We start from the raw sequence: 27,448 nt of genomic DNA, 5'->3' as shown, positions 1-27,448 counted from the left end.
TGGGATGCCTGGGTCGTATGGTAGTTCTATTTATAGTTTTTTATGGAATCTCCATACTGTTCTCCATAGTGGCTGTATCAATTTACATTCCCAACAACAGTGCAAGAGTGTTCCCTTTTCTCCACACCCTCTCCAGCATTTATTGTTTCTAGATTTTTTCATGATGGCCATTCTGACCGGTGTGAGGTGATACCTCAATGTAGTTTTGATTTGCATTTCTCTAATGATTAGTGATGTTGAGCATTCTTTCATGAGTTTGTTGGCAATCTGTATATCTTCTTTGGAGAAATGTCTATTTAGGTCTTCTGCCCATTTTTGGATTGGGTTGTTTGGTTTTTTTTGCTATTGAGCTGCATGAGTGCTTGTAAATCTTAGAGATTAATCCTTTGTCAGTTGCTTCATTTACAAATATTTTCTCCCATTCTGAGGGTTGTCTTTTGGTCTTGTTTATGTTTTCCTTTGCTGTGCAAAAGCTTTTATGTTTCATTAGGTCCCATTTGTTTGTTTTTATTTCCATTTCTCTAGGAGGTGGGTCAAAATGGATCTTGCTGGGATTTATGTCACAGAGTGTTCTGCCTATGTTTTCCTCTAAGAGTTTGACAGTGTCTGGCCTTACATTTAGGTCTTTAATCCATTTTGAATTTATTTTTGTGTATGGTGTTCAGGAGTGTTCTAATTTCATACTTTTACATGTATCTGTCCAGTTTTCCCAGCACCACTTATTGAAGAGGCTGTCTTTTCTCCACTCTATATTCTTGCCTCCTTTATCAAAGATAAGGTGACTATATGTGCGTGGGTTTCTCTCTGGGCTTTCTATCCTGTTCCATTGAGCTGTATTTCTGTTTTTGTACCAGTACCATACTGTCTTGTTTACTGTAGGTTTGTAGTATAGTCTGAAGTCAGGGAGCCTGATTCCTTCAGCTCCGTTTTTTGTTTTCAATATTGCTTTGGCTATTCGGGGTCTTTTGTGTTTCCATACAAATTGTGATATTTTTTGTTCTAGTTCTGTGAAAAATGCCAGTGGTAGTTTGATAGGGATTGCATTGAATCTATAGATTGCTTTGGGTAATAGAGTCATTTTCACAGTGTTGATTCTTCCAATCCAAGAACATGGTATATCTCTCCATCTATTTGTATCATCTTTAATTTCTTTCATCAGTGTCTTATAGTTTTCTGCATACAGGTCTTTTGTCTCCTTAGGTAGGTTTATTCATAGATATTTTATTCTTTTTGTTACAATGGTAAATGGAAGTGTTTTCTTGATTTCACTTTCAGATTTTTCATCATTAGTGTATAGGAATGCAAGAGATTTCTGTGCATTAATTTTGTATCCTGCTACTTTACCAAATTCATTGATTAGCTCTAGTAGTTTTCTGGTAGCATCTTTAGGATGTTCTATGTAGAGTATCATGTCACCTGCAAACAGCGACAGCTTTACTTCTTCTTTTCCGATTTGGATTCCTTTAATTTCTTTTTCTTCTCTGATTGCTGTGACTAGAACTTCCAAAACTATGTTGAATAAGAGTGGTGAGAGTGGGCAACCTTGTCTTGTTCCTGATCTTAGTGGAAAAGGTTTCAGTTATTCACCATTGAAGACTGTGGGTTTGTCATATATGGCCTTCATTATGTTGAGGAAAGTTCCCTCTCTGCCTACTTTCTGGAGGGTTTTTATCATAAATGGGTGTTGAATTTTGTCAATAGCTTTCTCTGCATCTATTGAGATGATCATATGGTTCTTCTCCTTCAATTTGTTAATATGATTTATCATGTTGATTGATTTGCGTATATTGAAGAATCCTTGCATTCCTGGAATAAACCCCACTTGATCATGGTGTATGATCCTTTTAATGTGCTGTTGGATTCTGTTTGCTAGTATTTTGTTGAGGATTTTTGCATCTATGTTCATCAGTGATATTGGTCTGTAATTTTCTTTTTTTGTAGTATCTTTGTCTGATTTTGGTATCAGGGTGATTGTGGCGTCATAGAATGAGTTTGGGAGTGTTCCTTCCTCTGCATTTTTTTGGAAGAGTTTGAGAAGGATAGGTGTTAGCTCTTCTCTAAGTGTTGGATAGAATTTGCCTGTGAAGCCATCTAGTCCTCGGCTTTTGTTTTTTGGAAGATTTTTAATCACAGTTTCAATTTCAGTGCTTGTGTTTGGTCTGTTCACATTTTCTATTTATTCCTGGTTCAGTTTCGGAAGGTTGCGCTTTTCTAAGAATTTGTCCATTTCTTCCAGGTTGTCCATATTATCCGCATATGGTTGCTTGTAGTAATCTCTCATGATCCTTTGTATTTCTGCAGTGTCAGTTGTTACTTCTCCTTTTTCATTTCTAATTCTGTTGATTTGAATCTTGTCCCTTTTTTTGTTGATGAGTCTGGCTAATATTTTATCAATTTTGTTTATCTTCTCAAAGAACCAGCTTTTAGTTTTATTGATCTTTGAGATCGTCTCCTTCTTTTCTATTTCATTTATTTCTGTTCTGATCTTTATGATTTCTTTCTTTCTGCTGACTTTGGGGTTTTATTGTTCTTCTTTCTCTAACTGCTTTAAGTGTAAAGTTACGTTGTTTATTTGAGGTGTTTCTTGTTTCTTAAGGTAGGATTGTATTGCTATAAACTTCCCTCTTAGAATTGATTTTGCTGCCTCCCCTAGGTTTTGGGTCATTGTGTTTTCATTGTCATTTGTTTCTAGGTATTTTTTGATTTCCTCTTTGATTTCTTCAGTGATCTCTTGGTTATTTAGTAGTGTATTGTTTAGCCTCCGTGTGTTTTTAGTTTTTACAGATTTTTTTCTGTAATTGATATTTAGTCTCATAGCGTTGTGGTCAGAAATGATACTTTATACTATTTCAGTTTTTTAAAGTTTACCAAGGGTTGATTTGTGACCCACAATATGATCTATCCTGGAGAATGTTCCATGAGCACTTGAGAAGACAGTGTATTCTGTTGTTTTTGGCTGGAATGTCCTATAAAATATCAATTAAGTCCATCTGTTTAATGTATCATTTAAAGCTTGTGTTTCCTTGTTTATTTTCATTTTGGCTGATGTGTCCATTGGTGAAAGTGGGGTGTTAAAATCCCGTATTATGATTGTGTTACTGTCGATTTCCCCTTTTATGGCTGTTAACATTTGCATTATGTATTGAGGTGCTCCTATGTTGGGTGCACAAATATTTACAATTGTTATATCTTCTTGGATTGATCCCTTAATTATTATGTAGTGTCCTTCTTTGTCTCTTGTAATAGTCTTTATTTTAAAGTCTATTTTGTCTGATATGAGAATTGCTACTCCAGCTTTCTTTTGATTTCCTTTTGCATGGAATATCTTTATCCATCCCCTCACTTTCAGTCTGTATGTGTCGCTAGGTCTTAAGTGAGTCTCTGTAGAAAACCTATATATGGGTGTTCTTTGGTATCCATTCAGCCAGTCTGTGTCTTTTGATTGGAGCATTTAATCCATTTACATTTAAGTTAGTTATCGATATGTATGTTCCTGTTACCATTTTGTTAATTGTTTCGGGTTTGTTATTGTAGATCTTTTCCTTCTTTTGTGTTTCCTGCTTAGAGAAGTTCCTTTAGCATGTGTTGTAAAGCTGGTTTGATGGTGCTGAATTCTCTTGGTGTTTGATTGTCTGTAAAGGTTTTAATTTCTCCGTCAAATCTGAATCATATTCTAGCTGGATAGAGTAATCTTGGTTGTAGGTTTTTCCCTTTCATCACTTTGAATATGTCCTGCCTGTGCCTTCTGGCTTGTAGAGTTTCTGCTGATAGATCAGGTGTTATCCTTATAGGGATTCCTTTGTATGTTATTTGTTGCTTTTCCCTTGCTCTTTTTAATGTTTTTTCTTTTTATTTAATTTTTGATAGTTTGATTAATATGTGTCTTAGCATGTTTCCCCCTGGAATTATCCTATATGGGACTCTCTGCGCTTCCTGGACTTGATTAACTATTTCCTTTCCCATATAGGGAAATTTTCAACTATAATCTCTTCAAATATTTTCTCAGTCCCTTTCTTTTTCTCTTCTTCTTCTGGGACCCCTATAATTTGAATGTTGGGGCATTTAATGTTGTCCCAGAGGTCTCTGAGACTGTCCTCAGTTGTTTTCATTTTTTTTTTTTATTCTGCTCTGCGTTAGTTATTTCCACTATTTTTATCTTCCAGGTTACTTATCCGTTCTTCTGCCTCAATTATTCTGCTATTGATTCCTTCTAGAGAATTTTTAATTTCATTTATTGTGTTGTTCAACATTGTTTGTTTGATCTTTATTTCTTCTAGGTCCTTCTTAAACGTTTCTTGTATTTACTCCTTGTATTTCCAAGATTTTGGATAATCTTTATTATCATTACTCTGAATTCTTTTTCAGGTAGACTGCCCGTTTTCTCTTCATTTTTTTGGTCTGGTGGATTTTTACCTTGCTCCTTTATCTGCTGTGTGTTTCTCTGTCTTCTTATTTTGCTTGACTTACTGTGTTTTTGTGTCTCCTTTACATAGGCTGCAGGTTTGTTGTTCCTGTTGTTTTTGTTGTCTGCCCTCAGTGGCTAAGGTTGGTTCAGTCGGTTGTGTAGGCTTCGTGGTGGAGGGGACTAGTGCCTGTGGTCTGGTGGATGAGCCTGGATCTTGTCTTTCTGGTGGGCAGGACTGCATCTGGTGGTGTGTTTTGGGTCGTCTGTGAACTTAGTATGATTTTAGGCAGCCTGTCTGCTAATGGGTGGGGTTGTGTTGCTGTCTTGCTAGTTGTTTGGCATAAGGTGTCTAGCTCTGTAGCTTGCTGGTCATTTGATGGAGCTGGGTCTTAGCATTGAGATGGAGATCTCTGGGAGAGCTTTTGCTGTTTGATATTACGTGAAGCCAGGAGGTCTCTGGTGGACCAATGTCCTGAACTTGGCTCTCCCACCTCAGAGGCACAGGCCTGACACCTGGCCAGAGCACCAAGACCCTGTGAACCACATGGCTGAGAAGAAAAGGGAGAAAAAACAAAAGAAAGAAAGAAAGAACGAAAGAAAGAAAGAAAGAAAGAAAGAAAGGAAGGAAGGAAGAAAATAAAGTTATTAAAATAAATTTTTTTTAAATTATTAAAAATTATAAAGTAATTTAAAAAAAGAAAGAAGAGAGCAACCAAACTAAAAAACAAATCCACCAATAATAAAAAGTGCTAAAAACTATACTAAAAGAAAAAAGGGACAGACGGAACCCTAGGACAAATGGTAAAAGCAAAGCTATGCAGACAAAAATCACAGATAGAAGCATACACATACACACTCACAAAAAGAGAAAGGGGAAATATATATGTGTATATATATATATATATATATAGAAGGAAGCAAGCAACCAAATCAATAAACAAACCTACCAATAATAATAAACTCTAAATACTAAACTAAGGTAAACATAAAACCAGAAACAAATTACATGCAGGAAGCAAACTGCAAGTCTACAGTTTCTCCCAAAGTCCACCGCCTCAATTTTGGGATGGTTCGTTGTCTATTCAGGTATTCCACAGATGCAGGGTACATCAAGTTGATTGTGGAGGTTTAATCCGCTGCTCCTGAGGCTGCTGGGAGAAATTTCCCTTTCTCTTCTTCATTCGCACAGCTCCTGGGGTTCAGCTTTGGATTTGGCCCCGCCTCTGTGTGTAGGTTGCCTGAGGGCGTCTGTTCTGCACCCAGACAGGACAGGGTTGAAGTAGCAGCTGATTCGGGGGCTCTGGCTCACTGAGGCCGGGGGGAGGGAGGGTTACGGAATGCGGGGCAAGCCTGCAGCGGCAGAGGCTGTCGTGACGTTGCAACAGCCTGAGGTGCACCGTGTGTTCTCCCGGGGAAGTTGTCCCTGGATCACGGGACCCTGGCTGTGGTGGGCTGCACAGGCTCCCAGGATGGGAGGTGTGGATAGTGACCTGTGCTTGCACACAGGCTTTTTGGTGGCTGCAGTAGCAGCCTTAGCAATTTATGCCCGTCTCTGGGGTCCGCGCTGATAGCCACAGCTTGCGCTTCTCTCTGGAACTCGTTTAGGCGGTGCTCTGAATCCCCTCTCCTCATGCACCCCGAAACAATGGTCTCTTGCCTCTTAGGCAGTTCCAGACTTTTTCCCGGACTCCCTCTCGGCTAGCTGTAGTGCACTAGCCCCTTCAGGCAGTGTTCACGCAGCCAACCCCAGTCCTCTCACTGGGATCCGACCTCCGAAGCCCAAACCTCAGCTCCCAGCCTGCACCCACCCTGGCGAGTGAGCAGACAAGCCTCTCAGGGTGGTGAGTGCTGGTCGGCACTGATCTTCTGTGTGGGAATCTCTCCGCTTTGCCCTCTGCACCCCTGTTGCTGCACTCTCCTCCCTGGCTCTGAAGCTTCCCGCCTCTGCCACCTGTATCCACCAGTGAAGGGGCTTCCTAGTGTGTGGAAACTTTTCCCCCTTCACAGCTCCCTCCTAGAGGTGCAGGTCCTCTTCCTATTCTTTTGTCTGTTTTTTCTTCTTTCTTTTGCCCTACCCAGGTACGTGGGGAGTTTCTTGCCTTTGGGGAGGTCTGAGGTCTTCTGCCAGTGTTCAGTACGTGTTCTGTAGGAGTTGTTCCACATGTAGATGTATTTCTGATGTATTTGTGGGGAGGAAGGTGATCTCCACGTCTTAATCCTCTGCCAGCTTGAAGGTCTCCCCCGACGATAGCCATTCTGACAGGTGCAAGGTGATATCTCATTGTGGTTTTGTTTCTTTCATTTTTTTTGGCCATGCCTCGTGCATCATGGGATGTTAGTTCTCCAACCAGGGATTGAGCCTGGGCCCCCAGCAGTGAAAGCATGGAGTGCTAGCCACTGGACCACCAGGGAATCCCCTCATTGTGGTTTTGATTTGCATTTCCCTGATGATTAACCATGCTGAGCATCTTTTCATGTGCTTTTTGGCCATTTGCATATCCTCTTTGGAGAAATGTCTTCAGTTCTTCTGCCCATTTTTTAATCGGGTTTTTTTTTCTTTTCTTTTGATGTTGAGTTGTATGAACTGTTTATATATGTTGGATATTAACCCCTTATCAGTCATATCATTTGCAAATATTTTCTCCCATTCAGTAGGTTGTCTTTTCATTTTGTCGATTGTTTATTTTGCTATGCAAAAGCTTTTAAGTTTAATTAGGTCCCATTTGTTTATTTTTGCTTTTATTTCCCTTGTTTAAGGAGACAGATCCAAAAAAGTATTGCTATGGTTTATGTCAAAGAGTCTTCTGTCTATGTTTTCCTCTAGGAGTTTTATGGTATTCGGTCTTACATTTAGATCTTTAATCCATTTTGAGCTTACTTTTATATATGTTGTTAGAGAATGTTCTGATTTCATTATTCTACATGTAGCTGTCCAGTTTTCCCAACACTTATTGAAGGGACTATATTTTCTCCATTGTATATTCTTGCCTCCTTTATCATAGATTAATTTACCATAAGTTCATGGGTTTATTTCTGGGCTCTCTATTCTGTTCCATTGATCTGTGTGTCTATTTTTGTGCCAGTACCATACAGTTGTGATTACTGTAGCTTTGTGGTATAGTCTGAAGAAAGGGAGCATGGTTTCTCCAGCTGTATTCTTCTTTCTCAAGATTGCTTTAGCTATTTGGGGTCTTTTGTGTTTCCATACAGATTTTAAAATTATTTGTTCTATTTCTGTGAAAGATGCCATTGGTATTTTGATAGGGGTTGCATTGCATTTGTAGATTGCCTTGGGTGTGGTATGATCCTTTTTTAACAATATTAATTCTTCCAATCCAAGAACACAGTGTATCTTTCCATTTCATTTTGTCATCTTCAATTCCATTCATTAGAGTCTTTTAGTGTTCCAAGTACAGGTCTTTTACCTCCTTAGGTAGGTTTATTCCTAGGTATTTTATTCTTTTTGATGTGATGGTAAATGAGATTGTTTCCTTAATTTCTCTTTATGATAATTTGCTGTTAGGGTATAGAAATGCAGCATATTTCTGTATATTTATTTTGTATCCTGCAACTTTACCAAATTCACCAATGAGCTCTAGTAGTTTTCTGGTGGTGTCTGTAGGATTTTTCTATGTATAGTATCATGTCATCTGCAAACAGTTTTACTTCTTTGTTTCCAATTAGAATTCCTTTTATTTCTTTTTCTTCTCTGATTGCTGTGCCTAGGACTTCCAAACTGTTGAATAAAAGTGGTGAGAGTGGGCACTCTTGTCTTATTCCTGAGCTTAGTGGAAATGCTTTCAGTTTTTCACTGTTAAGTATGATGTTAGCTGTGGGTTTGTCATACATGGCCTTTATTATGTTGAGGTATGTTCCCTCTGTGCCCCAGACTTCTTTTTAAATGTCCTATATTTGTACACAGTGATTGGACCCCAGATTAAGGAAGGAATTTTTTGGCTTTTTAGTATTTTGTGGTGTTTTTATTAAATGAATATCCTAGGATGTGTGGTCAGAACACTTGATGATATAATGAAGTACCAAGGAACTCCAGGACCAGACTGCCAGGTCTTCAGTCCCTGCTCTACTACATATTGAATGTATGAAATTACGTAAGATATTTAACAGCTCTGTGCCTTCATTTCCTCATCTGTAAACTGGGGATAAAATAATAAGAATAATTAGCTTACAATAGTGTTTGTTGCAAGACTGGTTGTTATGAAGATCATAAGAGTTCAAATATGTAAAGTGCTTAGAACAGTGCCTGGCAAATAATAAGCACTTAATAACTGTTGCTAATAATATTACTACTCCTGGGTCTGTGGCTTGGAAAGATACTTAGGCTCCCTGAGTTTCTATTTCTTTCTTTCTTTTCTTTTATTACTATTTTTTATTTATTTATTTTTGGCTGCGTTGGGTCTTCGTTGCTGTGCGCAGGCTTTCTCTAGTTGCGGTGAGTGAGGGCTACTCTTCATTGCAGTGCATGTGCTTCTCATTGCGATGGCTTCTCTTGTGGCAGAGCATGGGCTCTAGGTCCACGGGCTTCAGTAGTTATGGCACACGGGCTCAGTAGTTGTGGCTCAAGGCTCTAGAGTGCAGGCTCAATAGTTGTGGCACATAGGCTTAGTTGATCTGCAGCATGTAGGATGTTCCCAGACCAGGGCTCGAACCTGTGTCCCCTGCATTGGCAGGCGGATTCTTAACCACTGCACCACCAGGGAAATCCGTCTTTTTAAAAAAATATTTATTTATTTATTTGGCTGCACCAGGTCTTAGTTGTGGCATGTGGTATTTTCATTGCCACATGCGGGATCTTTAGTTGCAGCACGTGGGATCTTTTAGTTGCGGCATGCGGGATCTAGTTCCCTGACCAGGGATTGAACCCGGATCCCCTGCATTGGGAGTGTGGAGTCTTAACCCCTGGACCACCAGGGAAGTGCCAGGTTTCGATTTCTTTAACTTTAAAATGGGGATAATACTTGCTGCCCCATCTAAGTTACAAGGCACTTATGAGGATGAAATAAGATTTTATGTGTGAAAGTGCCATGTGAAGCACTGACAAAATGTTTTCCTCTTATTAATGATTATTATCATTAAAATAGATAGATATTCTATTTGATGTTTTTTAGCTCATCTATTTTAATTTTTGCATATAAATAATTTATATGATATAGTTACATATTAATAACCTCATATAATTTATAAACAATGTTGTGGGTGCTTAGAAGTTTTTTTACTGAAAGACATACATAATCAAAAAAGCTTGAAAACCTACTGATCTAAAGAAGTGTTTATGATACGAGCTCATTCATGCAGTGTTAACACATTATTGACTGGGGGATTTTTGCATAAACTAATGCCTGTGGCCAAAGATTTGTTTTGTAAGTGAATATTGAAACACCCACGTTTGAGTAAATATCAACAACTTTTTTTGCACTTAATGTATTTATTTGAAACTTTGTACATGTCTTACGAAAGCATTCTAATATTTCGTTAGAGTGTGATAGACCCTAGCAGGCACCTCTGTGTGGGGGAACAGAACATCTATTACAAATATACCATGTTTCACTGCACTTTCCCCTGGAAGAGCAGACTCTACACTTTCTGGTGACATTTTTTTTTTTTTAGTCCTGTGGATATTATTTCCTCTAGAATACGTTATTTTATTTTACTTGATAGTTGACAAGGTGGATCTTTGCGGGGGACTTTTTTAGAAACGCCACAAGAAGGACCAGGTGCTACATTCACCAGAATGGTCAGTTACCCATTCTCTAACTATTGCTAACAAAAGTTGCTTGTAAGTCATTTTATTCTGTGCATTAAAGCTACAATTAATTTTAAACACATTGAATAAACCGCAATTACTCAAATAGAAACCCACTTTCTTATACCATTTTTGAGTTTTCCAGAGGATATTGAAGTTTTCCAGGCATTGATCAGATCGATCAACTCCTTCTATATTTATTATATTCTATTAGACAAGTGGGCTTAGTTATCTGATGGCCACTCCTCCTGTCTTCCTTTCCTGTAGATGCTATGGAGGCGTCATGAATAACTGTCACCATGCGGACTAACCTCTTGTCTTTCCATATAAGAAGAATCACTTCTCCCTTTCATAAGAATGTCATTTCTCCCCTCTGTAGATTTTTAGATTTATCCTTTAATTGGTTTGGTAGACCACAATTATCTCTTATGGTCCCACAAACGCTGGTTTTATTTTTCAACAGTATTTCAGATGTGGACACACTGTTGTAATAATTGTCTTGGTAAATATGGTGCCATGAACTAAGATAAGGTTGTAGGACTGAAACCGTTTCTTGAAGTTTCTTTTCTTCACCCATGTAAATCTCAAGGTTGCATATATATCCGGTTTCACTTTTGCTAACCATCCTGACCGAAATTCCATATTTTGTAAGTTTTCCGGGATTATAGGTTTTGAATCTGAGTCGTCCTCTCCACTTTATCATTGCCTCATCAAGTGATAGCTCTTGTTTGAGTATATAGATCAATTGAAATTTTGGTAGAAAATAATCCAAAAGAGCTTTAACTTTTGAAATTCTGTCTGCAGGAAGTGGAATTTCCAAGTTATCGTTAAAGTGAAGAAATGTCATTTGTTCGAACCTTCTTCTGGTCATAATCTTTGGAAAAATAGGTTTCAAGTAAGGGATCAACCGACTATTCTTTCCAGTGTGACTTTCTTATTTGTCCCATCAAAATTTTTAATCCAAGAAACTTCTTCATGTCACTATTGGTTACATCAGTCCATTTTAAAGCCTTATCATACTTTTTATATGATTTTTCATTCTGTTGGTGATACAAGTTTGTTTGAGAAGCGACCAACTTGAAAAAGTCATTACCAAAAATTAATTCTGTTATTTTGCTAATACTTTGCGGGTTATTACATTCAATCGTTATACCTGACACACCTCTAAAGTCTTCTAATTTTTGTTATGAAATGTTGTCCTCAGTCCACTCTTCTGTAGAAGCAAAGGAGCATTCTCCAGCACCGTGAGTTTCATTTTCACTTTCTGTATCAGAATCAATCACTAAGGTTTTTTGTCTTTTTGTTGGTCTAATATTCACATCGTCTGAATCAGAACTGTATTCTGAAGAACTACCATCTTCTGAGACACTAGCATATATGTCACTCAGACAATCAGAGTAAGTATCTGCATAAAATTCACTGAAAAATTCTTCTTCACTCAAAATTTCTCAATGCATTATTTTTGAAAATTTTATGATAATAAACTTGCATTTATAATACACACAGGGTTGGAACAAAAACCTAACTGAGCAAAATGTGAATGATAATGACAATCATAAGTTGTGATCAATTTTAAGCTCTAACAACTTCGCATGGTGATGTTAATTGTATCACTCTCTAAAACCATATTGATACGTCTCTGGTCGATAATGTTCGGGTAACAAAAGACGTATTAATACATCTCTGGTCAATAATGTGTTAATTCTGGCATTCTTGGCAGCATGCATCATCAACTGCCTTAAGAATGTCTTTGTACTCTTAGATTTCATATTAAGGAAGGAATTACCTTAAGAAAGTCATTAGCAATAAACAGAGCTACAGAAACAATGTTCATTGCAACATTGTAATAAAAGTTAGACATAACCTATATGTTCATCAAATAGGGGAATGTTTAAGTAAACTGTGATATATTTATAGGCTGTAACGTCTGTTATGCAGCTTAGTAAACTGTAATAAAGTTCTAAGGTTAGGAATTGTTTTAAAGAATATTTCATGAGGAAGCATTCCCAATATAATGGTAGGTGGAAAAATTAACATACAAGGAGATATAGATATGCAGAATAACTCCAGTTCTAGTAAAAATGCACATACATAAGACTGGAAAGAAATATATTAACATGCTAATAGTGATTATCTCCTGATAGTAGGATTATGTGTTATTTTTAGTGTCTTCATACTTTTCTATATTTTCTAGTTTTTCTGCAATGAACATGTATTAGTTTTATACTTAGGAAGAAAGAGTTGATTTTAAATAAAAATTTAAAAATATAAGCCATACTTACTATCCTTAGGCTTTAGATTTCCATTAATTGAATACCTTTGTTAGAGTATGAATCATAGGATTGGGAAGGACTTTAATAAGTTATCATGGCCAATTCTGAGAATTTCAGTGATGAATTTCAGACAGCTGAATTCGTTTTTTTAAATGTTAAAATGTATTTTGGGGGTTTCATTTTGTGTGAAATTGACCACTCTTGCAATAAGAGCTTAGACCTCATCTTTTCTTTCAGTCTTAACAACTCGAATTTCTTTAAAAGTTCTTTATTGAGCCTATTCTCCAAACTTTAGCTTCTTGGTGTAGAATTTGATTTAGAAACCAGGAAGACTTGATGTTTATAAAAAACATTGCCTTCCATCACAGGTTCTCAAACTTGGCTATATGTCAGAACCATCTGAGGAGCTTTTAAAAAGTACAGATGTGTTAAACATTCTGATTTAACAAGTCTGGTCTGGGAGGGGGTAGGGAGGAAGAGGAGAGTAGGGTTTTGAAAATATTCCTAAATAATTTCACAGCTCTTAAATTAAAAATGGGCTCAGTCAAGAACATTTGAAGAAATTTAAATTACTGAGGCTGAAAGAAAGGATGAGGTCCAAACACTTACTGAGATAGCATTTCTTCTTGAATGGTGACACAAGCCTGGTTGTAAAAAGGCAACAAGAGGGCTGTTTTCTCAACTCTAGCAGAAACCCCTTCAGTGGATGTATGCCCTGCCAGGAATCTAGATGCAATGGGGAAACATCACCATGATATGCTAACTCTATCCTTGGGTCTTTTCTTGGATGTACGTGCAGGGTCTCTTTCTACCAAAGCCTTAATCTACTTGTAATGTTGCAGGGACTCATCCCTCTTCTATTTCCTCTATAGTAATAATAGTAGTTGCCATTTACTGAGTTCCTGTTACCTACTAGGTATTTATGTCCATCTAGCTCTGATTCTTACCAGAACCTTGAAAGTCAGTTCTTTCACAGATATAGAAACAGGCTCAGATAGATCGAGTTTTTGATCTAAGGTCACATAGGAAATATCAAAACCAGATTTCAAAGCCTGTTCTGCTTGACTCCAGTGCCTGTGCTTTGTCTGTGGCATCATGGTGCCTGCCTCCTTGCTGCTCCCTCATGTGTTTCCGGTGTTCAGATGGCCTACATCCAGGTCTTTAACTTTCTTACTTCAGTGTCTGACTGTGCAGATTTGTGCCTACAGAGACCAATGTCTTATGAAAGGCTGGGTTTCTTTTTAAAATTGTCCTTTCAGGGAACGCTGTGAGGAGCTCCGTGTTGAGTTGTCCTGTATCCATCAGAAGGCAGTGAGCAAGGATCGGAAAGCACAGATAGCATTTAATGAGGAGCTGAAAAGGCAGAAGCTGGTGGAAGAGCAGATGTTCTCAAAGCTCTGGGAGGAAGACCGACTGGCCAAAGAGAAGCGAGAAGCCAAAGAGGCGAGGAGACAAAGAGAGCTGGTGGAGAACACACGGCTGGGGCTGAATGCCCAGATCACCAGCATCCAGGCGCAAAGGCAGGCAGCGCGGCGGCTGAAGGAGGAGGAGGCGCGCCTTGTGGTGGGTCTTTTGAAATGCTTGTGATAGGACGATGAACTCAGTGGCTAGAATACAGTTTGCCGGCCTGCTACTGTAGTTTGCCTGATGGCCAAGGCTCATTCACAGAGCAACAGACCATGGTCAGAGCCTTGGATTTCAAGGCCCAGCTGACAGTACCATCTCATTGTATAGGGCAAGTTACTTCACTACTGTGATTCAGTTTCCTCATCTACAAAATGAGGCAAAGGACACTTGTCTTTGTTGTGAGGATGAAATGGGATAATCATCGGCAGTGCCAATGAAGCCTAGTGGCAATTTGGCAACATCCCCCCATTCTTTGATATGGATAATTGATAGTTTCCAAATCCTATATAAAGTGCTTATACAACAGCTACAGTGACCCCCCAGACCACCAGCATCAATAATTTTGTTCCTACAAGATCACTGCCCCTAGTATATACAAATTAGGGTTGTCAATGGAAATGTGTGCAAGCACTCAAAAAGGTAGCAATTTTATACGTATATAAAGCTTTCAACATCTGATACTTTAATACCACTGAATTTAGGAAGATGGTAGTATTTTCTTGGAGAATCCCAAGTATTGAAATTTGAAACCATAAGAAACATCAAAGGTAAGGTATATGCAGAGCCCAGAAATCTTCTCTGGGTTTAAGATTGTTTTATTTTGAAGAGTTTAGTAGATCTCTAAGAAAATCAAAATAGTGGCCCCCAAATGGCCTTATATATACCCCCTCCTCTGATGTAAGATACTTAGTGAGCCAGTTTTACTCACAACACTTCTGACACCAAATGTGTGGTTTTTTTTCTCACATCAGACAATACTCTGATGCTCTGCAGACACTGATTAGGTGTCCTACAATTTGATTCAGTTCTGATACTATATGGAGTTAGTGTCAGACTCCGTAAGTTGAAGGGCTTAGTCCCACAAGACTGCCCTCACTTCAGATACCCATCACAAGTAGTGGGTCCCTAGGTTACCCACACTTCTGTCCAGCTTGGCTACAAAGTCCAAGGTTCTCATGACTCCCCCTCAATTTCAGTAATTCACTAAAACAGCTCATAGAACTTAGGAAAGTGCTTTACTTACCATTACCAGCTTATTGTAAGGTATACAACTCAGAGATGGTCAAATGGAAGAGATGCATAGGGGAAGGTATGTGGGGTGGTACACAGAGCTTCCATGCCCCCACCACCTTGATGCGTTCAATCCAGAAGCTCTTTGGACCTCATCATTTGGGAGTTTATGGAGGGTTCATCACATGGGCATGATTGATTAATTCAATCACCATTGGTGATTGAACTCAATCTCTGGCCCCTCTTCCCTCCCTGGAGGTCAAGGGGTGGAGCTAAAGTTCCAACCCTCTGATCACATAGTTTGGTCTTTCTAGTTATCATCTCCCATCCTGAAGCTATCTAGGGGGTCCAGCCACTGGTCATCTCATTAGGCTACAAAAGATAATCTTATCACTTTGGAGATTTCAAGGGTGTTAGGAGCTATGTGCCAGGAACCAGGGGCAAAGACAAAATATTTATTTTTTATAGCACACCTAGATATCTCTATTTCTACCTTACTTTAAAAAAATTTTTTTTGGAAATAACTTTAACAAGGAGTTGCCAAAAATACTAGAGTTTCTGTGTACCTTTACATGACAAAATATTATATAGAGAGACTTATAAAGACTTATATAATACTTTCAACTAAAGTTACTCCCTTATTTAACTAAACTAAAAAACCCTCCTTTGGATTTCACCAGCTTTTACATGCACTCTTTGGAGGAAGGGGTATAGTTCTATGAAATTTTACCATATGTAACCACTACATTTATGTAATCACTACTGAATCAGGATATAGAATTGTTCCATCATTCAAAGAAACTCCTTCCAGCTACTCCTTTACTGTTATAACCTCTGTCAAAGAAAATTCAATTAACAATCAAGTTAAGAAGGAAAAGAGAATTTTATTCAAGCCAAACTAAGGATTATATAATACAAGAGACAGACTCTCAGAAGCTCTAAGAATTGTTCCACCTGTTAGTAGTTGAAGGCACAGTCATATACATTTTCAAGACAGAGGATCATACATCACAATGACACACTGACATTTTACCTAAGTTCACCAAAGATACAGTCCGGGTAAGCACATACAAAGCAAGCAGTAAGTCACCATGACCCCTTACAGAGTTGGGAAAGAATATTAATCTTCTATAAAGTTCTATTGCTGGCGTCAGAAGAAAGAAAAAAGAATTGATCTTTGCCGTGAAGTAGGCATTCCCATCTTTGAGGAGGTCTGGTTAATGTATAATGAAGATGCACATTGCACTGTAAAGGGGGAGGGAGGAGGCCCAAACAGAGAGAGAAAGAATTTTATGTTTACATTTTCATCCTACCTTAAAATATAAATTTTATTTCATCACCACCCTCAACCCTAACCCCTGGCAGCCACTGATGGGTTCTTTATCTCTATTATTTTGTAATTTCAAGAATGTTTTTCCACCCTTTTTAATGTTATAATTATAACATTTGTTATAATTATAACAGTAATGTCATATTAAATAATAATATGCACATTTTCAAATGCACAGAAGTGGAGAGTACAATGATCATACTCATGTACTGATCTCCCAGTTTCAGCAGCTGTTGCATTTTGACATGTTGATTTCCTATATTCTACCCGCTTCTGTTTTTGTTTTAAAATATGTCCCAGGGACTTCCCTGGTGGTCCAGTGGTAAAGAATCCACCTTACAATGCAGGGGACGCAGGTTCAATCCCTGGTCAGGGAACTAAGATCCTACATGCTGCAGGGCAACTAAGCCCATGTGCCACAACTACTGAGCTTGTGTGCCTCATCTAGAGCCCGCGTGCCCCAAACTACAGAGCCCACGTGCTCTGGAACCCAAGCACCACAACTAGAGAAGAGAAAACCCACACGCCACAACTAGAGAGAAGCCCGCATACCACAACAAAGAGCCCACACGCTGCAATGAAAGATCCCGCGTGCCTCAGCAAAGATCCTGTGGGCCACAACTAAGACCCGACGCAGCCAAAAATATATGTGTGTGTGTGTGTGTGTGTGTGTGTGTGTATCCCAGACATGTCATTTCTCCCTTAAATACATCTCTAGTATGCATCTCAACAACATGATTAAGGATATTTTCTTATACAATGCCAATATCAAACCTAAAAAAATTAATAATTCATTGCTATCATCTAAAATCAGCATCAAATTTCCATCACTGTCTAAGTTATTCGACATTTAAATCAGGATCCAAACGTTGTCCTCTTATAAGTCTCTTTTAGAATGAATCACTGTTTATTATTCAAATCTGGTCACATTTGAGATTGAAAGGGGTGCATTTAATTCAGTACATAAGCGCAACAGTGTAAAATCAGAACTATCCTGGGGAAACCAAGACATAGTAAACTGCTTTCAGGTCTCTTAATTTTGAGCAGTTCTCCCCCCATACCATCTTTACCTGCTTCATAGTCTGATTTGGCTGATTGCTGCCTCCTGGTATAGTCAACCTTACTTTTTAAAAAGTGTGGCCTGGAACTTCCCTGGTGGTCCAGTGGCTAAGACGCCACACTCCCACTGCAGGGGCCCCAGGTTTGATCCCAGGTCGGGGAACTAGATCCCACATGCCACAAGTAAAAGTTTACATGCCGCAACTGAAGATCCTGCATGCCGCAACGAATGTCCTGCACGCGGCAACTAAGACCCAGTGCAGCCAAATAAATAAATGAATGAAAAATAAATAAATAAATAAAAAGTGTGGCCTGCTATCCCACTGGCTTTCATGTTTGATATCCATTGTTTTCCCTTAAATATTGCAGAGCATTTTTACTTTTATTGTCTCATTTGACCCTCACAATTCAGTGTGGAATTACTCTCATGACATTAATGGAAAAGTCTAGCATATAACTTCCCTCTCACAAGCCAGAAATCGTGACAATCATGGCTGTTGTGAGTCTCAGTTAGATCAAGTCAATTGGGGATTGTATCCCTCCTCACTATAAATGTGTCATCTCCTGTCCCCGCTGGGCAAGGACTTATCCCTCCAGGAGAGTGCAAATGCCTTTGACAGGAGGATAAATGCCTCAGTTTATACCAAACTCACAGCACCCAACAGCAGTGGTACCCCAGTTAAAACTGATTAGTCAGGCAGTTAAGCTAGCCAGGAGGGTCAGATACATAAGAAAATGAGAGGAATGGGGGAGAGCTTTTAAAGAACAAAATGCTTAATTTACTTTTGTATTTAGCTGATGTGGACATCTCCATTTCTGGACTCTTATTGCTGGTTAATAATGTATCCAAATCTAGATGTGCAGATGTGCATAGAAGACTAAAGTCTGGAAGGTCAATACACCAAAACATTGAGAATGGTAGCGGGTGAATGGGTATTAAGAATAAAAGTGATTAATCCTTATACTTTTCTGCATTTTGAACTCCACAACTATTTATTACTTTATAATCACACACAGACAGCAATTTCACAAAGCCGTATTGCTGATTCAGCAAAGAAAAGGCAAGTTTTATTTCTTATAGTACCTTTTCACCCAGGAGTGTGTGTTTCCAAGAAACCGTTTATTCTCACCTCTTAAATGAAATGCATTAACTTCTTTGTTTTGTCCAACTGTACTGATACAGTATCTTCACTGTTGTTCTGCCATAGGAAAATGACAAAGCACAGGTGAAACTTGAGAATGAACAGGATAGGCTAAAGAAACAGAAGACAAAACAGGAAATAAGGGCTGCTTTGCAAAAAGCCCTCCAAGAGAAGATGGAGCATATTCAGCAGGAATACAGAGAAGATCAGGACTTGAACATGAAGCTCATGCAAAGCGCCCTTCAAAACTTACAGGAAGAGGCTGATAAAAAGAAGCAAAAAAGAGTAAGACATTTATTCAGTGCCTACTGTGTGCTGGATGAGGTTCCTTGTTGAGCTCTCAGTCTTACGGGAGCCAGCCATGTGTAGAATAAAGCATAACTGCTACTGTAAGTGTGGTCCACGAACCAACAGCATTAGCATCATCTGGGAGGATGTTAGAAACAGAAATTCATAGGCTTCAGACTCAGAATCTCCAAATTCAGATCTTGGCCGGGACAAGAAACCTGTTTTAACAAGTTCTCCCAGGTGATTCTGATGCTCACTAAAATTTGAGAACTCCTACTCTATAACATGGTGTTAGTACTGTGATAGCAGGATGGGATCGCAGGAAGTGGAGTGACTAAGTATGTCCAGAAGTTGGGGAAGACATCACTGAGAAAGTGGTGTTCAAGTTGTACTTTGAAGGATATGTAGTTTTGACAGGCAAAGAGAGTAGAGAAAATCATTCCAGTGTTTATTTAGCTGTTTCTTTAAAATTTGTATTGAACTCTTTAGGGTGTTGTTCTTTTCCTAAAGGTACTATGATTTGTTTTGTTTTGATAGACTATTTTTTAGAGCAGTTTTAGGTTCACAGCAAAATTGGGCAAAAAGTACAGAAACTTCCCATATACCCCCTGCCCCAACACATGCATAGCCTTCCCCATTCTCAACATCCTCCACCAGAGGGTACATTTGTTACAATCGATGAACCTACATTGACACATTATCACCCAAAGTCCATAGTTTACATTAGGGTCCATTCTTTGGTGGTGTAGATCTATAGGTTTGGACAAACATATGATGACATTTATCCACCATGAGAGTATTATACAGAGTGATTTCACTAGGCTAAAAATCCTCTGTGCTCCACCTGTTCATCCCTTCCTCCACCCCAAACCCCTGGAAACCACTGATATTTTTACTGTCTCCATAGTTTTGCCTTTTCCAGAATGTCATATCATTGGAATCATATAGTATGTAGCCTTTTCAGATTGGCTTCTTTCACTAACTAATATGCATTTAATTTCCCTCCATATCTTTTCATGGCTTGATAGCTCATTTACTTTTAGCACTGCATCCACTCCATTGTGTGGATGTACCACAGTATATTTATCCAGTCACCTTCTGAAGGACATCCTTGGTTGCTTCCAGGTTTTGGTGATTATGAATAAAGTTATTGTGTACATTCTTAGGCAGATTTTTGTGTGAACATAACCTTTGGGTAAATATCAGCATAACCTTTGGGTAAATATCATTTGGGTAAATATCAAGAAGCGTTATTGCTGGATCATATGGTAAGAGTATGTGTAGTTTTGTAAGAACAGCCAAATTGTCTTCCAAAGTGTCTATACCATTTTGCATTCCCACCAGCAGTGAATGAGAGTTCCTATTGCTCAGCATCCTTGTCAGTATTTCGTGTTATCAGTGTTCTGGACTTGAGCCATTCTATTAGGTGCGTAGTGACATATCATTGTTGTTTAATTTTAATTTCCCTAATGTCATGTGATATAGAGCATTAAGGATTCTGAACCCAATTCCAATATGTAGAGTGGTATCCAAGCAATGCTCGGGACACGAGCTGGGTGTCCTACAATTCCGTTCAATTCTGACACTATCTACCCAGAGATAGCATCGGATTCCACAGGGAAAGGGCTCAGTTCTATAAGACTTCCCTCTACTTCAGTTGCCAGTCACAAGCCCAGATGGTTACCTGTGCTTCTGACCAACTGGCTACAAACTGGAAGTTCCAATGATTTCCCCCTCAAACTCAGGATGCCAATTGCAAATCCAAGTTGTTACTTGACAGACTGGCTGTAAATCAGAGGTTCCCATGACCCCCTCCTTGAGTTCGATTGATTGGCTAGAGCAGCTCACAGAACTCAGGAAACCAGTTTGCTCACTAGCTTACCAATTTATTACAGAGTATATTAAAGGATACAAATAAATAGCCAGATGAAGAGACATATAGGATGAGGTCCTGAACAAAGGAGCTGCTGTCCTCATGGAGTTTGGGGCCTGGCATGGTGGAAGTGTTCTGGTTCCCCAATTCTGAACCCTCTCCTTTGGGGTTTTTATGTAGGCTTCATTACATAGACATGATTGGTTAAGTCATTGGCCATCAGTGATTGATTTCACCCTCCAAACCTTCTCCCCTCCCCAGAGGTCAGGGAACTGGGACTGAAAGTTCCAACCCTCTAATCACATGGTTGGTTCTCCTGGCAACCAGAGGTGTGGTCCAAAAGTCACCTCATTAACAGAACAAAAGACAACTTTGTTGCTCTCATCACTTAGGAAATTCTAAGGGTTTTAGGAGTTCTGTGCCAGAAATGGGGATGAAGACCAAATATATATTTCTTATTATAAATCATAATATCACAAGCATCTTTTTATATGTTTGCCATCTGTATATTTTTGATGAGGTGCCTGTTAAGATATTTGGCTCATTTTTTGAGTTGTTTGTTTTCTTCTTGTTGAGTTTTAAGAGTTCTTTGTATATTTTATCGCGAAAGCACCTTTCCTACCGTCTTGTTGTAGCTTCTTCTTTGTCTTTGGATGTAGAATATCTCTTCTGGTAGGTCCCAGTCTTTTTTTGTTAATGGTTGTTCAGCAGTTAGTTGTGATTTTTGTGTTTTCATGAGAGGAGGGGAGCTCAAGTCCTTCTGTTCCACCATCTTGTCTCCAATGCTCTCTGTATATTTTAGATAACAGTCCGTTATCAGATAAGTTTTTAGCAAATATTTTCTCCCAGTCTGTGACTTGTCTTTCATTCTCTTGATCAGAGCTTTCATAGAGCAAAATTTTTAATTTTAATGAAGTCTAGCTTATCTATTCTTTCTTTCATGGATTATGCCTTTGCTATTGTATCTAAAAGCTTATCACCAAACCCAAGGTCACCTAGATTTTCTCCTTTGTTATCTTCTAGGAGTTTTTTTTTTTTTTCTTTTACAACTTCTAGGAGTTTTATATTTTATGTTTAGATCTTTGGTCCATTTTGAGTTAATTTTTGTAAAGGTGTAAGGTCTGTTTCTAGATTCTATTTTTTTTTTTTTGGCATGTAGATGTCCAGTTGTTCTAGCACAATTTGTTGAAGAGATTCTCTTAACTCCATTGTATAGCCTTTGCTTCCTAGTCAAAGATCAGTTGACTATATTTATATGAGTCTGTTTTGGGGCCCTGTGTTCTTTTCTATTGATCTATTGATCTATTCGTTCACCAATTCCATACCGTCTTGATTACTATAGTAAGTCTTAAAGTTGGGCAGGGTCAGTCGTCTGACTTTGATCGTGTCCTTAAATACTGAGTTGGCCAATTTGGGTCTTTAGCCTCTTCATATAAATTTTAGAATCAGTTTGTTGATTTCCATAAAATAATTTGCTGGGATTTTTTTTTTAAATTACATTGAATCTATAGATCAAGAATGGAAGAACTGGCATTTTGACAATATTGAGTATTCCTATTCATGAACGTGGACTATCTCTCTACTTAGTTCTTTGATTTTTCTCATCAGTTTTGTGCTTTTCCTCATATAGATCTGGTACATATTTTGTTAGATTTGTACCTATGTATTTCATTTTTGGAGTGCTAATGTAAATGGTATTGTGTTTTTAATTTCAAATTCTACTTCATTGCTGGTATATAGGAAGTCAGTTGACTTTTGTATGTTAACCTTGTATCCTGTAACCTTCCTTTAATTGCTTATTAGCTCCAGGAGTTTTTTATAGGTTCCTTCAGATTTTCTACATAGACAACCAAGTTATCTGTGAAAAAAGACCAGCTTTATTTTGTTCTTCCCAATCAATATACCTTTCATTTCCTATTCTTGTTTTATTGTTTCAGCTAGGACTTTCAGTATAATGTGAAAAAGAGTGCTGAGAGGGGGCATCCTTGCCTTGTACCTGATTTTAGTGGGAAAGCTTCTAGTTTTTCGTCATTAAGTATGATGTTAGTTGTAGGTTTTTTGTAGATATTCATTATCAAATTGAGGAATTCCCACCTTTATTCCTGGTTTACTGAGAGGGTTTTTTTTTTATTTTAACATGAGTGGGTGTTGGATTCGGCCAAAACTTTTTTCTGCATTACTTGATATGATCATGTGGTTCTTCTTCTTTAGCCTGTTGATATGATGGATTACATTAATTGATTTTTGCATGGTGAACCAGCCTTGCTACCTAGGATAAACCAATCAGAGAAGAAAATAAATAAATGGAATCCAATTCAGAAAAGGAGAAATAAAGCTGTCACTGTTTGCAGATGACATGATACTATACATAGAGAATCCTAAAGATGCTACCAGAAAACTACTAGAGCTAGTCAATGAATTTGGTAAAGTAGCAGGATACAAAATTAATGCACAGAAATCTCTGGCATTCCTATACTCTAATGATGAAAAATCTGAAAGTGAAATTAAGAAAACACTCCCATTTACCATTGCAACAAAAAGAATAAAATATCTAGGAATAAACCTACCTAAGGAGACAAAAGACCTGTATGCAGAAAATTATAAGACACTGATGAAAGAAATTAAAGATGATACAAATAGATGGAGAGATATACCATGTTCTTGGATTGGAAGAATCAACATGGTGAAAATTAGTCTACTATCCAAAGCAATCTACAGATTCAATGCAATCCCTATCAAACTACCACTGGCATTTTTCACAGAACTAGAACAAAAAATTTAACAATTTGTATGGAAACACAACAGACCCCAAATAGCCAAAGCAATCTTGAGAATGAAACATGGAGCTGGAGGAATCACGCTCCTTGACTTCAGACTACACTACAAAGCTACAGTAATCAAGACAGTATGGTACTGGCGCAAAAACAGAAATATAGATCAATGGAACTGGATAGAAAGCCCAGAGATAAACCCACGCACATATGGACACCTTATCTTTGATAAAGGAGGCAAGAATATAGAGTGGAGAAAAGACAGCCTCTTCAATAAGTGGTGCTGGGAAAACTGGACAGGTAAATGTAAAAGTATGAAATTAGAACAGTCCCTAACACCATACACAAAAATAAACTCAAAGTGGATTAAAGACCTAAATGTAAGGCCAGACACTATCAAACTCTTAGAGGAAAACATAGGCAGAACACTCTGTGACATAAATCCCAGCAAGATCCTTTTTGACCCACCTCCTAGAGAAATGGAAATAGAAGCAAAAATAAACAAATGGGACCTAATGAAACTTAAAAGCTTTTGCACAGCAAAGGAAACCATAAACAAGACCAAAAGACAACCCTCAGAATGGGAGAAAATATTTGCAAATGAAGCAACTGACAAAGGATTAATCTCCAAAATTTACAAGCAGCTCATTCAGCTTAATAACAAAATAACAAACAACCCAATCCAAAAATGGGCAGAAGACCTAAATAGACATTTCCCCAAAGAAAGAATGCTCAGCATCATTAATCATTAGAGAAATGCAAGTCAAAACCACAATGAGATATCATCTAACACTGGTCAGTATGGCCATTATCAAAAAATCTAGAAACAATAAATGCTGGAGAGGGTGTGGAGAAAAGGGAACACTTTTGCACTGTTTGTGGGAATGTAAATTGATACAGCCACTATGGAGAACAGTATGGAGGTTCCTTAAAAATCTAAAAATAGAATTACCATATGACCCAGCAATCCCACTACTGGGCATATACCCTGAGAAAACCATAATTCAAAAAGAGTCATGTACCAAAATGTTCATTTCAGCTCTGTTTACAATAGCCAGTACATGGAAGCAACCTAAGTTTCCATTAACAGATGAATGGATAAAGAAGATGTGGCACATATATACAATGGAATATTATTCAGCCATAAAAGGAAATGAAATTGAGTTATTTTTTGTGAGGTGGATGGACCTAGAGTCTGTCATACAGAGTGAAGTAAGTCAGAAAGAGAAAAACAAATACCGTTTGCTTACACATATATATGGAATCTAAGAAAGAAAAAAAAAAGATCATGAAGAACCTAGGGGTAAGATGGGAAAAAAGACACAGACCTACTAGAGAATGGACTTGAGGATATGGGGAGGGGGAAGGGTAATCTGTGATCAAGTGAGAGAGTGGCATGGACATATATACACTACCAAATGTAAAATAGATAGCTAGTGGGAAGCAGCCACATAGCACAGGGAGATCAGCTCCATGGTTTGTGACCACCTAGAAGGGTGGGATAGGGAGGGTGGGAGGTAGGGAGACACAAGAGGGAAGAGATATGGGAACATATGTCTATGTATAACTGATTCACTTTGTTATAAAGCAGAAACTAACCATTGTAAAGCAATTATACTCCAATAAAGATGTTAAAAAAAAAAGATCAGCTGTTATCCTTATGGGGATTCCCTTGTGTGTTATTTGTTGTTTTTCCCTTGCTGCTTTTGTTTTTCTTTGTATTTAATTTTTGACAGTTTGATTAATGTCTGTCTTGGTGTGTTTCTCCTCAGATTTATTCTTTATGGGACTCTCTTTGCTTCCTGGACTTGATTAACTATTTCCTTTCCCATATTAAGGAAGTTTTCAACTATAATCTCTTCAAATATTCTCTCAGTCCCTTTATTTTTCTCTTCCTCTTCTGGGACCCCTATAATTTGAATGTTGGTGCATTTAATGTTGTCCCAGAGGTCTCTGAGACTGTCTTCAATTCTTTTCATTCTTTTTTCTTTATTCTGTTCTGCAGTAGTTATTTCCAGTATTTTATCTTCTAGGTCACTTATCCATTCTTCTGCCTCAGTTATTGTGCTATTGATCTCTTCTAGAGTATTTTTAATTTCATTTATTGTGTTGTTCATCACTGTTTGTTTGCTCTTTAGCTCTTCTAGTTCCTTGTTAAATGTTTCTTGTATTTTCTCAATTCTGTTTCCATGATTTTGGATCATCTTTACTATCATTATTCTGAATTCTTTTTCTGGTAGACTGCCTGTTTCCTCTTCACTTGTTAGGTCTGGTGGTTTTTTTCCTAGCTCCTTCATCTGCTGTGTGTTTCTCTGTCTTCTCATTTTGCTTAACTTACTGTGTTTCAGGACTTGTTTTCACAGGCTGTAGTTCCCGTTGTTTTTGGTGTCTGTCCGCAGTGGCTAAGGTTGGTTCACTGTGTTGTGTAGGCTTCCTGGTGGAGGGGACTCGTGCCTGTGTTCTGGTGGATGAGGCTGGATCTTGTCTTTCAGGTCCACGTCTGGTGGTGTGTTTTGGGGTGTCTGTGGCCTTATTATGATTTTAGTCAGCTTCTCTGCTAATGGATGGGGTTGTGTTCCTGTCTTGCTAGTTGTTTGGCATAGGGTGTCCAGCACTGTAGCTTGCTGGTTGTTGAGTGGAACTGGGTCTTGGTGTTGAGATGGAGATCTCTGGGAGATTTTCACCATTTGATATTATGTGGAGCTGGGAGGTCTCTTGTGGACCAGTGTCCTGAAGTTGGCTCTCCCACCTCAGAGGCACAGCACTGACTCCTGGCTGCAGCACCAAGAGCCTGTCATCCACACGGCTCAGAATAAAAGGCAGGAAAAAAAAAAAGAATGAAAGAAAGAAGAAAATAAAATAAAATAAAGTTATTAAAATAATTATATTAAGAAAAAAAATTTTTTAAGTAAAAAAACAGACAGACAGAACCCTAGGACAAATGGTAAAAGCAAAGCTATAGAGACAAAGTCACACACAGAAGCATGCACATGCACACTCACAAAAAGAGAAAAAGGGGAAAAAATATATGTATCGTTGCTCCCAAAGTCCACCTCCTCAATTTGGGATGACTTGTTGTCTCTTCAGGTATTCCACAGATGCAGGGTACATCAAGTTGATTGTGGAGAATTAATCCGCTGCTCCTGAGGCTGCTGGAAGAGATTTCCCTTTCTCTTCTTTTTCCGCACAGCTCCTGGGGTTCAGCTTTGGATTTGGCCCCGCCTCTGCGTGTAGGTCGCCTGAGGGCGTCTGTTCTTCGCTCAGACAGGACGGGGTTAAAGGAGAAACTGCTTCGGGGGCTCTGGCTCACTCAGGCCGGGGAGAGGGAGGGGTACGGAGGTGGGGCAAGCCTGCGGCGGCAGAGGCCTGCGTGACCTTGCACCAGCCTGAGGCGCGCTGTGCGCTCTCCCGGGGAAGTTGTCCCTGGATCACGGGACCCTGGCAGTGAGGGGCTGCACAGGCTCCCGGGAGGGGGTGTGTGGATAGTGACCTGTGCTCGCACACAGGTTTCTTGGTGGCAGCAGCCACAGCCTTAGCATCTCATGCCCGTCTCTGGTGTCTGTGCTGTTAACCGTGGCTCACGCCCGTCTCTGGAGCTCCTTTAAGCAGCTCTCTTAATCCCCTCTCCTCGCACACCAGGAAACAGAGGCAAGAAAAAGTCTCTTGCCTCTTCAGCAGCTCCAGGCTTTTTCCCGGACTCCCTCCCGGCTAGCTGTGGCGCACTAGCCCCCTTCAGGCTGTGTTCACGCCGGCAACCCCAATCCTCTCCCTGGGATCCGACCTCTGAAGCCGGAGCCTCAGCTCCCAGCCCCCGCCCGCCCCGGCGGGTGAGCAGACAAGCCTCTCGGGCTGGTGAGTGCTGGTTGGCACTGGTCCTCTGTGCGGGGATCTCAACGCTTTGCCCTCCAC

The 27,448-nt window shown here is 39.0% G+C and overlaps 1 protein-coding gene across 2 annotated transcripts in view; it reads left to right on the top strand.

The window, feature by feature from the left end:
* Positions 1 to 27,448, top strand: part of CFAP53 (cilia and flagella associated protein 53) — a 77,910-nt gene that overhangs the window by 17,200 nt on the left and 33,262 nt on the right. For both annotated transcript variants that reach the window (XR_009566485.1, XM_030867939.2), the window contains exons 4-5: positions 13,699 to 14,002; positions 18,674 to 18,892. Coding sequence is in view for 1 of the 2 variants with exons in the window: in XM_030867939.2 (XP_030723799.1) it covers positions 13,699 to 14,002; positions 18,674 to 18,892 (523 nt within the window). In the remaining variant the exon portion in view is untranslated. The remainder of the gene's footprint in view (positions 1 to 13,698; positions 14,003 to 18,673; positions 18,893 to 27,448) is intronic.

The sequence above is a fragment of the Globicephala melas genome, chromosome 13 (genome assembly GCF_963455315.2).
Source record: "Globicephala melas chromosome 13, mGloMel1.2, whole genome shotgun sequence".
Taxonomy (NCBI): domain Eukaryota; kingdom Metazoa; phylum Chordata; class Mammalia; order Artiodactyla; family Delphinidae; genus Globicephala; species Globicephala melas.
The sequence above is the reverse complement of the archived record's forward strand: the minus strand, read 5'-3'. Positions and strand labels throughout refer to the sequence as shown.